The sequence below is a fragment of the Morchella importuna genome (assembly GCF_003444635.1).
Source record: "Morchella importuna strain M04M26 chromosome Unknown Morimp01GS044, whole genome shotgun sequence".
Taxonomy (NCBI): Eukaryota; Fungi; Ascomycota; class Pezizomycetes; order Pezizales; family Morchellaceae; genus Morchella; species Morchella importuna.
Window position 1 is genome coordinate 112016 of NW_025763441.1, and position 14588 is coordinate 126603.

Genomic DNA, 14588 nt, shown 5'->3' on the forward strand with positions numbered 1-14588 from the left:
ATAATCTCCTCCAGGTTCTTCTTCGTACCTGCGAACTGGTCTTCCATCGCAGCTTGTCTGTCCCGTTCCATCCTTTCGAGGGCAGCCATAACCTCCGCGGGTATCTGCACAGGGCCATCTTTCGGGAGTTGCTGAACGAAGTTGGTCAGCGCATTTATATGCTGATCCTGCCGTTCTTGCCTTTCCTGATGCGCCCTAGTAGCTTCCACGATCTGCCCAAGGACTTGGCCGAGGTTGCTGGTAGCGGCGGTGGATTCTGCTCGTAGCTGGGCCATGACCTGGTTGAGCTGATTGTCGCGTTCGGCTCTGTCCCCAGCGAACTTGGCGTGGAGGTCCTCGACAATCTTGTTGGTATACTCCTGCTGCTGCCGGGTGAGTTCCCTGAGTATGGGGATATCCTGCACGTGCATGCTGAGTTCCTCGATCTCGCGGCTGAGCCGTTGTACCACGGGGGCCCCTTGTCGCTGGACTTCTTGCCCAATAAGGTCGCCAAAAGGGTTCTCCACCCGCCGTTCCTCTACGTCCATGTTGGTATCCTCGTCGTCGTCCATTACCCGAGGCACCGAGGGCCTCTGAGTAGAGGATCTCTCTCTGATTGGGGTGACGTATGGGGAGAACTCCCGGTGGTCTACCTGCCGCCTCCTCGCCTGCCCATAGGAAACTTCCTGCCTCGTCGATGTGAAGAGGTAGCCTATCGGCACATCTCTCTCTTTCCTGTGGCGCCTCTTCGCCTGGGTTTCCAATATACCTCGATCTCTCAAGGCGATTGAGCTCTCCATGTTGTAGTCTTCCTCCGACCGTTGCTGATGAGCCCTTGACATTGCTAAGTTGCTCGAGTTTGAGCTGTGGTTGCCTTATGCACCAAGGTTGAGCAATGAACCAGGGGGCCGGGTGAGCAAGTCCGAAAGATCGTTGGGAGAGAGTGATCTTGATCTGGAAGAGTTCTGGGTAGTTGAGGATTTCGGGGTCGTGTTCTTCGAAAGTAGCGGTAGTTCCTGCTTCTGCGAAGAAACCTGAGTAGTGAAGGTATCCGCAGTATAGATGTTCGGCGCTTCCTCTTCGAACGATGAAGGATGTAGCGCAAAGGTAGTTATTGATGGCTGCGGTTGCTGCTCGGGGGTGCATATAGTACTTTGGTCTTTCTAATAGACTAAGCGCTTATTCTTCTACTGAGAGCACGGTGACTATCCGCCACTAAGCAAAATACTCAGAGTATTGGTTTAAGCGAGTAGCTGTCTTATCGAGACTTCTGGTAGTGTATGCGATAGGTAAAGAGTAAAAGCTAGGGATAAGGTACAATATAGTGTTTGATTATTTATGCTTTTTACAGTGAGACTATTTGATGCCTCTACCCACATCAAAAAAGTGCAAAAGCGTTTAACAAAATAACTCCTGATCTTTGTTCTTAAAGTTCTCTTAGGTCCTCGGTGATTCCAATAGTGTATGATGATAGCAGCAAATCTACATCGCACTATGAATACCCCCGTGCTGACTTTTCATCATCTTCGGCTACCTCGTTACAATACCCTTACTCGGTTGGCCATTCAGGCTTGTTCCTTTCACGTGATATTGTCGACCGGATTGCACCCGACTGATGGTTGATGATACCCTCAAGTCTTCGGAGAATCAAGCCCTATTTATACATGTTGGAAACCTATGCTAAGGCCCGCTTTCTAACACTAACTGATACAACGATAATAGAATAAGATAACGCTCCCGAAGATAACCCAGATAGAAAAGCGCCCCCGCATAGTCCCGTCCTCCATTCTAATTCCGATACGTAACCTTGAACCTTGCAACTGCCAGTCATCGGGCTGTACCATATTATTATCCTAGACCTACTTCCCTAAGTAGAACAGCCTACAGCCGTAAGCCCCGCTTCCTATTCTATTCCGGGTGAGACACCCAATAGTAAGCGTGCCGTCATAATAGTATAACACTAGTGTGGTAACACCGCGTGCCCCCACACTACCCGATACCTTTCTATGCTTGTCCTTTCGTTACCCGACCGTCCTCGCATCACAACCCGTCACTCGTATTCCTCACTGTCTCAAGTCTTTAGAACAGTGTTCCGTAATTCCTATAACACAAGCATCGCTCAAAACTGACTCAATTACCTTTGGATGCAACACCTCTTCATCTCTTATTTCCGCAAGTCTTCTAGCCTCCTCTTGCTGCCTGACAATGTCATGCCGGCGTTGTGCCTTCTCCATTGCAATCTCCATTGTGTTTATGGTTTTCTTAAGTCTTTTAACCTTGCTAGTCGATGGCTCCTCCAACCCATGCTTCCGACTCAAATGCTGTGCAGGATGCTTGGTACCATGTGCATGTAAGTATTTTGTTTCGCATCTAGTACACTGCTAGTACCTATATACCGCATGAATTAGATCATATTCATCTAAAAAGACAAGAGTATATCACTTACTGCACTCCCGCTACCTCAACCTTGACACCATGAGTCTCTGTATCAGTCCCCCAAACCCACGGGGTTTGCATTGCAGCCCTCCGCTTTCTTGCAGGTGGTGGCGCTTCCTCAACCGCCGTCGCCTTCTTTTCATTCTCAGATACAAAAAGCTCGTTGCCAGGATCCTCGTTGGTATCCATTGTTGGTTGAGGTGGGAGAAAAAAGTGCAGAGGTGAAGAAATCAATCGGGTGTTGAAGGGTTTTCTTCACTTGTCATGTGTCAACCGCTGAATCCCCACCCACCCAAGACCTAGCCCGGGCATCCCTTTCAGGCCCGGGTCCGAACATGTGTGAAGACTAGCCAGGCCTGACTGGAGGAATCAACGGCCTGGCATGGCCCGATCAAAAAGGCCCGGGCAGCCCATCTCAAAGCCAGGCCCGTTGGCGTCCCTGGTTCTGTCAGATGCAAAGGTCACCGTATTCATTACAGCATACGAACCGGGGGACCTTTTGACTGGTAGAGGTCCGGCGTGGAGCAGGAAATAATACTATAATTGAGGCACGTCCTCTGAAAACCTTTTCCTGGAGTAATCTCTGTTCTATAAGAAATGCTTGTCATTTCTGAACCTAAGATACAACAGAATTACCGAGGTAAAAACCACCTTATGCCCAACCCACCCAGCAGCAATACACTCTCTACCCAACTCAACCCGCCCATCCTTTACCTGGGTATGCCCAATCCTCCAGCCAGCCATTGGGGGACCTGCTCTTGGTGAAACGGATAGTTACCCCATATACACCAGGCTCCAGCAGCCCAGGTCGACCGACTCATCCGCTATTGTCCGCTCCGTCCCCGCCCTCACCCTCTCTGTCTCAACCTTCAGCCTCTCTGTCTCAGCCTTCAACCTCTCTGTCTCAGCATCGATCCGCATCTTTTCAATCATGGCCTCCGCCTTTACCCTCTCTGTCTCCGCCACTGCCCACTCAACCTCCTTCGTGGCCTTCTCAACCTCCACCTCCGCCTCCACCCTCACATTCTCAGTCTCCGCCTTTACCCTCTCAGTCTCTTCCTTCCGCCTCTCCATCTCAGCATCAATCTTCATCTTTTCAATCATCGCTTCCGTCTTCAGCCGCTCCACCTCCGCGTCAACCCCCATCTTCAGACTCCGCATCATCATTGCCTCCGCCTTTAGCCTCTACGTCTCCTACACAGCCCTCTCCGCCTAGTCTTTCGTCCGCTCCGTCTCCCTCCCCACCATCTCCGCCTGGGCATGCGGCCTCTCCGTCTCCTCCACAGTCTCCTCCACCTCGGCATGCAGCCTCCCCAACTCCGCCACAGACATCTTAACCTAACCATTTCTGTTTCCGCTTTGATCTCCTTTGTCTCCTGTATCTCTTTCTCAAACAGTGTTTCCAACAGGTGAAATCGGTTTCCATGAGGGGTCGTACCATACCAAACTGAACTGAAATACCCCCACAACTAAACTGAACTGAAGTGTATTTCCAATACGCAAACCGGTTTAGTACCTACAACCGTTCTATCATCTAGCCCAATGCCCCAGAGGCTAGGCTCACATCCCCAAAATTCGTAACCGCTGGTTGATCCAATAGGTTGATCTAAAATGAGTCTTTGTATCGAGGGTAGCAGCATAATAAAACAGTTTAAACCCAATAGCGGGAAATGTCACAAGTAAACCGAGATTCTGCTACAACCGTTCTAGAATACCAGTTTGGTTCGAAGAACGGGTGAACCACTGGAAACACTACTCTCAACCTTCGACCAGTTAACCCCCGCCATCTCCGCTGTGGCACGCTCCGGTGGGTCAGGATTACAGCCTAGCACCATGACGTGCGCGACCTCCGCCTGCCTTGCCGCTGCCTGCGCTGTGAAGGTGAGGTGAGTCAGGGCGGCTATGCGCTCCTTGGTGAAATGCAGGGCGCGCTGGCCGGATATGACTTGGTTTAGCGCGTGGGTGGCGAGGGTGAGCAGGTCGGCAGTCTTGCAGCTGGTCGAGGGGGTTACCTGTGGTTCTTGTTTTTTTCCCTCCTTTCCCCCTTGTTTAAGTGATCGGCTGCGTGCAACCCTATGGTTCTGTTACCCCTATGGTTGCGGTTGCGGGAGGGGGAGGTTTCAAGGAGGTGGGCTGGGGAGGGAAGGGCGGGAAGGGGGGCGTACGCTAGTGTCATTTTTCGTAACTTGGACTTGCGGTACGGAGGCGGGGTGTAGTAGGGAGGTTGAACTCCACAGATTGAAAGTTGTGAGGCAAGCTTATTTACCTATGCTTGGTTGGTTGGACCCCTGAATTATAGGTCGCGATTTAGCCATAGAGAATCGGCTGGGGATTGATGAATAATGGGACGAGATATGCACAGCCGTGCATGTGCCCTGGCTGCTTTCTACGCCTATGTCACGATACTGATTTCTAAAAACGAAGAAAAAAACCGCTGGTTACCATGAACGAAAAATATTCCTTCACCGAATGGTTCTGGTCCTGGAGGGAACAAGAGCCAGAAGGGAACCTTCCCGACGAGCCCGGGCAGAAAGGGAAGAAGCCAAGAAAATGTTGAGGTAACTAATATCCCGTTCTAGACAAGACCCAGAGGGAACCATTCCTACGGTAATGTCGAGTGCCAGTGTTCCTAGCCGTCCCGGATGCCCTGCAGAGCCCCGTCTGGTCCACTAATGTGGGAGAAGAGTGGAAGGACGGCAGGGGGTAGTCTCTCCAGTCAATGAAAATAGAGGACTGCAAATGACGGGCGGGGCCTCCAGGGCCTATAACTACATACCCAGAGGGTAATGACTGCAGTTGACTGTAGTTGACCGCCGGCGAAGGCGGGAAACGGTGGGGAGAGCGGGGGACGGCGGGGGACGGCGAATGACTGCATATGACTGCATAAGACCGCGGTTGACTGCACAATCACGATCTATGACTCGAAATCTACTTCTCCCAAGTACTGCTCAACTCTGTATACTGAACTTCAATAGAACTCCTCTGTCCCTAATTCAATTTGTAGGCAATGCCGAGAGCCCGGCGGTCATGACGGCCATCTTCAGTCCTGTGCCCCTGGGGCGCAGTCCGCTCTAGAGCGCCTTTCATGACGGACCAATCTTGCCGTCCGTTCAGTCCGGCACCCTAAAACGGACGGACGGGACCTTTCGGAACACTGTCATTGTTACGCCCCAACCACGGACGGCCCTTCTCCAGGGACGTCCCTGGCTGGTATGTACCAGCTGTGGACGTCCACAGTTGGGTCATACCAGACATGAATAGTGTGATTTGCTGGTTGGCACAAGCCAACTGAACCAGCCAAGGACGTCCTGAGCAGTACAAAGGAAACAGAATAAGTGTTCTGTCAATTTCGCTTCTACCCACAAGGCCTCACAATAAAATAAGATTAGGGAATCCTACAGAACATCTACTGGTTTTTGCGGCGGGGTTATTCGAGAATTGTGTTACACTGCGCAGCTATCGCTAGAAATGTCAGAGATAGAGTTTAGAGAGAATATTTTGTATCTTGTTAAAAAAACCCCAAAATGTGGGGGGATGGATTTTCGAGAAGGTAGTCTTATGAGATCTACAGATTTCACTGTACTTCCTGATATTAACCGCCATTGTCACCGGTTGAGATACTTAGCTCATACTATACAGGGACATATAGATTTCCCGTTCCGCCCGGGGACGTCCACGACTGGTACATACCAGCCAGGAACGTCCCTGGATAATGGCCGTCCCCCACTGGGTCGTAACAACATTGTTGACTCGCGGTCGATGACAATAGGAACCCTGACAGGTAAAGGGAAAGATAAGACAAGAGTCTCCTTTTTTTTCATGACTAGGAAATGCCGTCAGAACCACCCCCGATCTGGGACGAGGGAGCGTCATGTATGCATGTACCCACTGAGCCCATTCCGGGGTGGAAAAGATTTAGTTGTCCGCAACAATAAATCATTCCCTTCTTGCCCGGGCTCATTGAGAATTTTTCCGCCTGGCCCAGGTCCCCCCCCAGGACTTCAACAGCCAGCAGAGGATGTCCCTGGGGTAGATCCTGGGCCAGAAATATGTCATTTTGCCAAGGCATTCTAAGTGACTTCACAGTTCTACAAAGTAGTACCAATATCCTCACACCAATATCCTTACACTGAAATAGTTGGCATTTACACTTGTAGTTACACCGGGCCTGGCACTTGAATTTTATCACGATATAATAAATTGTTACTGTTACAGGAATCACGGAACACTGTTCCGAAAGCAAAAGACAGTGAGGAAAATAAGTGATGGGTTGTGATGAGAGGACGGTCGGGTAACGAAAGGACAAGCATAGAAAGGTATCAGGTGGTATGGGAGCATGCGGTGTTACCACACTAGCATTAGGCTATTGTGATGGCATACTCACTGTTGGGTGTCTGACCTGGAACAGAATAGAAGTAGGGCTTACGGCTGCAGGCTGTTCTACTTAAGGAAGTAGGTCTAGGACAATAGCATAATACAGCCCGATGACTGGAAATTGCAAGGTTCATGGTTATGTGTTGGAATTAAAATGAAGGACAGAACTATGCGGGTGAGCTTTTCTATCTGGGTTATCTTCCATCGTATTCTCTATGTTATGCTATCATCGTAGTACTAGATAGTATAAGAGAGCGGGCCTTGGAATAGGTTCCCCCATGTATAAATAGGGTAGGATTCTCCGAAGACTTGAAGGCATCATCAGCCAACAAGTCAAGGGAATCCGGTTTACAATATGATCAGTTTAAAACACTACAGAATTATCGCTTAGCACTGGCCACTTCCCCAAACAGTTACCTTATTCGTAATGGGATGTGCTATCTAGGAACATTCCTGACTGGAGACTGTTTGTCGCTGGTGCAAGACGTGTATAAGCCAGCCCGGGCTGAAAGATAGATTCGGCCTGCCCCGGTGCATGATATCTAAAACGTGGCCTGGCACAAGCTAGATCGCCTGGGCCAGGCCAGGCCAACTTTAATATGCAGACTGGGCTTCCATGAATAGTGGTGGTCGTCCGTAAGAAGAGGGTGTCCGCCTATACGAACTGGTTTACATCAGCTTGAGTAATTGTGTTAGTAGGATCGAGAGAGATAGGATCCAATATATCACAATTCGACCCTCTCGAAGTTCCACCCCTACCAAACCTCTAGCGTTTGGAGTGAGCGAACCAGTGTTTCCAACGGTATCAGGCTATCAGTTCAAACCGGGTTTCTAGAACATTTCAAGAAGACAATTCAGTTTAGTTCTGCCTATTCACTATTTGGTTCTGTTCCGGTATTCCATGCAGGTCGGACTCCTCCTACGAAGTACGAACACCTTACCAGGAACAACCCTCGCCCAGAATACTTTGGGTGAAGAGTTTCTGCCTGAATGCGCCAGGCTTCAGAACCGTTCTGCAAGGTAAACCGGTTCTTATTCGGTCGATTCAGTTGTCGGCCGTTTATATTCAGTTCAGTTCAGTTCTGCTGAAAGTAAGAACCAATTACAACAGTTGGAAACACTGGAGCAAAATGTGGTTCGCAAACAAATATCTCTCTCTAAGTTCTATCCCTTCCATGATTCCGGTAGGGTTTGGCCACCGCGATGGTGTAATCATGATAAAGCTTGCTGTAGTTCTCCCTGCCTCTGATGACAAAAGATGTATAGATATCTGTGAACACTCCTTACAACCGCGTATAGTGTATAAACACCTTGGGGCACGGGCCTGCCTGTTTTGCGCGGACGAGATATCAATCTCTGCCCAGCCCATCAATTAAAACCCGTTCCCCAGCCCGCCGTGTCAAAAAATAGCCCGGGCCGCCCATCTCAGCCTCCGGCACGTCTGCGTTCCTGTGCTTGGGGGCGGCGGGGACGAGCCAAATATCTTCGCTCCCACGTGGTGGAAATACTCCGGTAACCGTGTCTATACTCATCCCTTACTACTGTCCTATGCCAATTGCAATAATAGTTGATCCCCCGAGGTTGCAAACATCCTGTGAAATTCAGTCTGTACAGGTCTACCTCTAACCTACCAGCGCGTGATCCTGCAGCTCGAGCATGTCACGATACATCTCCTGCACTAGCCACTCAACATCCTACCCCGCCTTCTCCACCCCACGTTTTTCCGCCGCATCGCCAGCGTCTCCCTACGCGTCTCCCTACGCGCATCGTCCTGTTCTGGCTCAACCACGAAGTCAGTTCATTCACGAGGTTTCTTAGGTAAACTAGTTCAATCAGGAAGTGAGATATATAACGGAATTTCCCCGCTCACTCAGGAAGGTTTTAGTCCACTTACGAAGTCAGTGGTAAACGTACAGGGAATTAACCATGTATGAGTCTGATCGCTTACAATAAAGTAGTGATAAAAAACAGAAGGTAAAAATGGATAGATCGTCAGCTAAAGATATTTTGGCAGAGGACATGGTAAGACCGGGTGACTCTCGCATGCAGCTCACAGCATTGAGATCTAATACTTGGCAAAGGTTGGTAGCTTTGATAACAGGGATAATCAATTTCGATCACACATATATATTCAGATAGTATATATTAGCAGGAAGCTCTATTTCCGGCCGCAGCTGTATTGCGCAAGGGGCTAATACTCGGCTCACAAAGACCGAAATATGTTTATCCGTAATAACTAGTATTTCGTGAATGAACTAGCCCACTCACGAAACTTCATGAGTTGACCGGCTTCGTGGATGCGCCAAAACAGAACTAATGATGATGATCCGTACTAGAAGTCTTTCTCTGCTTCCTTAAACTCTCGTAGTTGCCACTGAATCTCGGGAAACTACAAGTGTCCTCTCATTACATCCCTCCGCCTAGCCTAAAGCGACACTAACTACCTATAGTCTCTGCTACTTCTTTGTGATGGTGGAACATAACGACGAGATTTAGGAGGCAGCTCCATCTTCTGTCGCTCCATTTCCTCCTGCAGAAACTCGCTGAAGGTCTTGAGCTTCGGCTTTTCCACCTGCTGCACCTCTACCTGCACCAACGTTTCACTTTTCTCGTCCGCTCTCTCCTGCTGCACCTGCACCAACGTTTCACCCTTCTCGCCCGCTCTCTCCTCCGCCAGCACTCTCTTCTCCTCCCCCTTCGTCCGCGCCGCCTCTACTTTGGCCCTCTCCGTCTCAGCATCAATCCTCATCTTCTCACTCCGCACCACCATCGCCTCCGCCTTCAGCCTCTCCGTCTCCGCCACAGCCCTTTCAGCCTCCTTCGCCACCTTCTCCGCCTCGGCGTGGAGCCTGGCCGTCTCTGCCACCGATTTCTCAACCTCCTTGCTAACCTTCTCCGTTTCCACCTTGACCTTCTCCGTCTCCCTGACCACTTTCACCACCTCGACCCTGGTTCTCTCGGTCTCCTGCGCTATCCGTCCCATCTCCCTCTCCACTTTCTCTGCACTCGCCCCCCTCCCCACCTTCTCCCCCTCGGCGTGCAGCATCCCTGTCTCCGCCATCGATTCCTGAACCTCCTTGCTAGCCTTCTCGATTTCCGCTTTCTTCCTCTCCGTTTCCCCCCTCTCTTTACCCACCCTCTCTGCCTCCACCCCCGCCGTCTCGCCGCTGGCACACCCCGGCGGCTCCGTATCACGCCCTAGCACCTCCGCGTGCGCGACCTCTACGAGCCTCGCCGCTACATGCACCGTCGCCGCGAGCTGCTGCAGGGCGGACTTACGCTCATCGGAGGAGAGCAGGGCGTATTGGCCGGGTGAGGTTATGTGGTTTAGCGCATGGGTGGCAAGGGCGAGAAGGTCGGCTGTTTTGCAGCTGGGGAGGGGTGGTGTTAGTTATGGTTGTGGTTGGATGCGAGGGGAGGGGAGGGGGGAGGGGGAGGGGGCGTACGCTAGCGTCATTTTTGGTTGTGAGGGGAGGAGCTTGAATATTGGATTTTCAGTTGTGAGGTAAACTTATACACACCTGTGTATTACGCTTGGCTGGTTGGATGCCTAAATTACACGAGGTTGCACATAATCAGCGGAGATGGGTCGGGTTGATTACTAAGCGGATGAGACAAAGTTTTTAGATACCTGCATTCATGTGTACCGCCGCGTTTGAAAGGTCTTAGCACCCTTTCTCATACGGATCTCGAGGCCGCAATATAATGCAATAGATGTATAGCGGAAAAGTGAATGATAGATGTCGATCCAGCTTGAATAAAAGGTTTTCCCACTTTGAGTGACCGCCTTGTACAGAAAGTATAGTTGCAATGCGTTCAGGCATAGGATCTATCAATCTATCCATGGCCTCTTGGTCCATGGTTCCCCATTCCTCCTGCATCGCCCCCCATAGCTGGTCTGCACTATGAGGTTTTCTCTATGGATATCATTCAAGTCGCTGCATTGTTCGAGTTTCGTGCAGCGCTTCTCATTTACTCATTCTTGTGAATCGAGCTGTGCTGTGGATGAAAATAAAATTAAGAATCCCCACATACTCGTGGTCGCCATTCCCATTGAGAGTGTCTACGCCAATCTCGTTTTCAATCGTGTACACATTTCTCATGATCAAACTGCTGGCTACTTAATTCCCACAAAAAAGTTCAAATATCCAGCGAAATCCACTGTCGTGAGCTCTGTTTCTGCGTCAAGGGCGCGTGGCTGTACAGTCCGAGCATCTCTTTTCTCCACTTCGCGGCCCGACGCTCCCTACGCACCCTCGCCATTTCTGCCGGGCTCATCTCACCGTCCGAGGCCACCACCCCCGCGAAGGCCCGGGGCTCCGGAGGTTCTCCCTCCGTAGTTCCTCCCTCCTGCACCTGCACCGACCGCTCAACCTCCCTGCCAAGCTTCTCGTCCTCCACCCCGGCCGCCGCCTTCACCTGCTCTGTCTCCATCCCCGCCTCGATCTTCCTCTCCCCACTCCTCGCCGCCTCCACCTCGAACTCCGGACTGCCCCGGTGCCCCCCGTGAACCGAACCATTAAAACCCGTGCCCACCTTCTCCGCCTCAATATTCACCCGCTCGGTCTCCGCCTTCACCCTCTCCGTCTCTGCATCAATCCTCATCTTCTCACTCCGCACCATCATCGCCTCCGCCTTGAGCCTCTCCGTCTCAGCCACCGCCCTTTCAGCCTCCTTACCAGCCTTCTCCGCCTCCGCCTTTGCCCTATCCGTCTCGTTCACTATCTTTAGCGCTTCGGCATGTAGCCTCCCCGTCTCCGCCACTGCACGCTTAGCTTCCTTCTCTACCTTTTTTGTTTCTCCCTTGATCTTCGCTGTCGCCACCAGTATCGCTCTCTCCACCTCCCTCTTCGCCTGTTGCGCCTCTGCCTTACTACTCTCGACTTCTACGCCTTTGCCGCCCGCGGCGAGTGCTTCTACGTGTGCGACGTCAGCGAGCCTCATTGCTGCCTGGACTGTCAGGGTGAGCTGCTGCAGGGCGCGCTCGCGCTCGGAGGCGGAGAGCTGGGCGTGTTGGTTGGGCGAGGTGACGTGGGTTAGCGCGTGGGTGGCGAGGGCTAGAAGGTCGGCTGTTTTGCACCTGGAAGAGGGGTTAGTTGTCGTTCTGGAGTTGAAAGAGGTTTGGGGAGCGGGGGTTAGTGATGTGTGTTTCTGGTGGGGGGGAGGGGGGGGTGTACGCGAGTGTCATTTTTTGTATTTTCGGAGGAGCTGTGTGGTGTTGAGGGGCTTGGAGCGTGGAGGTTGGAGGTAGGAGGTCGGAGGTTGCAAGTGTAGGTTGTAATGCAAGCTTCGCTACCCGTAGTTGATTGGATGCCTAAATTACGCGCTTCACGATCGGCGCTTGAGCCGCGGACGAGATAGTTATGCATGTTTGGCCAATAGGTTATGCGAGAGTAAGATGCTGTTCTGTAATCGGGTATGTGGTAAAGCTTAGCCTTCAGAATGTCTCACACTGCGAAACAGAAAGGTATTGTTGACCCGCCTGCTTCTGGCACGTAACAGCGCGCTGAACAGTTTGCAGGCCCGATCTCTTACACTGAGCCTGAGCCACAATGTATCTCGTAAGAAAGACTTTGGAGGTTTTCAACGGTTGCATCTTTTTTACTAGTCATTTTTCAAATTGAGGAGCTAAAAAAAAGGAAAAACGAAAAACAGAAAAAGGAAAAAAACTATGTTGCCAAAATACGGCCGGACACATTACCACCGACACCATCTCTCCCTATTATTCTTGAAAACAACCGTCCCAACAGTCTCACTCCTTCCGCCCGCCCAAAGTTCTCTTCCGGCTCAGTCATAAAGCCATTTCCTCAACATCTCAGTTTGCCTGTTCTCGCGTTTCTGCCGCTCCTCGTCGACCTTCTCCGCCTCCACTTTCGACCTCTCCACCTCGGCTTTTATCCACTCTGCATCCCTAACCCCATCCGACTTCATCTCCCCACTCCTCCCCCCTCCGCCTCCACCCTCATCCGCTCCGTATCCGCATCAATCCTCATCTTCACGCTCCTCACCACCATCGCCTCGGCCTTGAGCCTCTCCGTCTCCACCACCGCCCTCTCCACCTCCTTCCCTACCTTCGCCGCTTCCGCCCTCAGTCTCTCCGTCTCGGCGCGGATCCTCTCGGTATCGACAGGCAGTGTTTCCGCGTGCGCGACCTCGGCAAGCTTGGCTGCGCCTTCGGCGGTCGCGACGAGCTGCTGCAGAGCGGACCTGCGCTCAGAGGCTGTGAGGAGAGCGTGTTGGTTGGGTGAGGTGAGGTGGTTTAGGGCGTGGGTGGCGAGGGCAAGGAGGTCGGCGGTCTTGCAACTGGAGAAGGGGTTAGCTGGGGCTGTTGTGGGAGGTGGAGCGTGTGGGGTGCGAGGCGGGGGGACGTACGCTAGTGCCATTTTTGGTTTTTTGAGGAGGAAATGGGAGGTTGGAAGTTGTGAGTGTTGAAGTTTGGAGTGTGGGAGAAAATGACTTGAATGTGGTTTGAACACGTGACCTTGAGGGAGGATGTGTTTGTAGTGCGAAGAAGATACTATTGCGCCGCTGAAGTTCCAGCGACAATGTGGGTGATTGAGCGCTCTATATATACAGATATTCTAATACCACGTGATCCCCTGATTACATAATCCCTGACACTAAGCCTTGTCTGAATCCCTGTTCCTTCTATGAGTCATCCCTTATACATGAGTAATTCCATACATAACCGATGTCGCAATGCCCTATTTCTACACTTCCCCTCACTTGCCACATCGTATCAATTCTGACAATTTTTGGTGAGCTGGTTTCGGTAGTCCTTTGGTCATTATGTCTGCAACATTGTCTTCGGTTGGGACATAGAGGAGTTTGAAGGTTTCGGCTTCGAGTTGTTCACGTGTGTAGTGATAGTGAACGTCGATGTGTTTGGACCGGTCGTGGATACGTGGGTTCCGACAGAGTTCGATGGACCCTGTGTTGTCGGCGTGGATGTTGTATTGGTATTGTTGTTGGAGTTCGCATAAGGCGTTGCGAATCCATACCAGTTGTCGAGCTGTTAGGGACAGAGCCATATATTCGGCTTCTGTTGTTGAGACTGCGACTGATTTCTGCTTCCGGCTTCTCCAGCTTATGGCTGATTTTCCTAGTCTGAACACGTATCCTGAGAACGATTTTCTGTCATCTAAGTCTGAAGCGTAGGAACTGTCTGAGAAACCATCGAGTGTTCTAGTGTTTCCTTTCGGGTAGAACAGGTTCCAGTCTTTGGTTCCGTTGAGGTATCGGAGAGTTCGTTTGGCTGCTCGTAGGTGGTCCTCAGTTGGGCATGAGGAGTACTGAGAGAGGGCAGTAACGGTATGGGTGATATCAGGTCTGGTTGCTATGCTGGCGTACATGAGTGATCCAATTATGGATTGATACTCAGTTGGTTTCTCGATTTGATCTTCTGGTTCTCCTTTACGAAGACTCAGATTTGGTTCGAGTGGTGTCCCAACTGGTTTGCAGTTGTTCATTCCAAATTTGTCTAGGATTTTGTTGATGTATGCTAGTTGTGACAACGTGATACCGTTCTTTGTTACCGTTATTTCTATTCCCAGTAGGAATTTCGCATTACCGAGATCCGTACATTCGAAATCTGCCTTAAGTAGTTGTCTGATTTCGTTTCTGAATGGGGAGTCGGGTCCGAATATCATGATGTCGTCAACATACACCGATATGTATAGTTGGTGTTTCTTATGTATGAAGACACATGGGTCGAATTTGGCTGGGACAAATCCTTTCCGTTGAAGGGAGTCTGCTAGGCAAGCGTACCATTCACGGGGTGATTGTTTTAGTCCATATAT

General features: G+C 51.0%; 4 protein-coding genes across 4 annotated transcripts; all 4 read right to left on the minus strand.

Annotated features, from left to right (window-relative positions):
- Nucleotides 1-3189: 3189 nt before the first annotated feature.
- On the minus strand, nt 3190-3747 carry LAJ45_10292 (uncharacterized protein; the record flags this gene model as incomplete). The annotated part of the gene is made up of 2 exons (XM_046119819.1): nt 3190-3561; nt 3661-3747. The coding sequence occupies 2 exons, from the start codon at nt 3745-3747 to the stop codon at nt 3190-3192; spliced, it is 459 nt and encodes a 152-aa protein (XP_045966956.1).
- A 5482-nt stretch (nt 3748-9229) lies between these two features.
- On the minus strand, nt 9230-10246 carry LAJ45_10293 (uncharacterized protein; the record flags this gene model as incomplete). The annotated part of the gene is made up of 2 exons (XM_046119820.1): nt 9230-10160; nt 10236-10246. 2 exons carry the CDS (start codon nt 10244-10246, stop codon nt 9230-9232), a joined length of 942 nt encoding a protein of 313 aa, XP_045966957.1.
- A 683-nt stretch (nt 10247-10929) lies between these two features.
- On the minus strand, nt 10930-11977 carry LAJ45_10294 (uncharacterized protein; the record flags this gene model as incomplete). The annotated part of the gene is made up of 2 exons (XM_046119821.1): nt 10930-11869; nt 11967-11977. The coding sequence occupies 2 exons, from the start codon at nt 11975-11977 to the stop codon at nt 10930-10932; spliced, it is 951 nt and encodes a 316-aa protein (XP_045966958.1).
- Nucleotides 11978-12716: 739 nt separating this feature from the next.
- Nucleotides 12717-13172, minus strand: LAJ45_10295 (uncharacterized protein; the record flags this gene model as incomplete). The annotated part of the gene is made up of 2 exons (XM_046119822.1): nt 12717-13092; nt 13162-13172. 2 exons carry the CDS (start codon nt 13170-13172, stop codon nt 12717-12719), a joined length of 387 nt encoding a protein of 128 aa, XP_045966959.1.
- Nucleotides 13173-14588: the final 1416 nt, after the last annotated feature.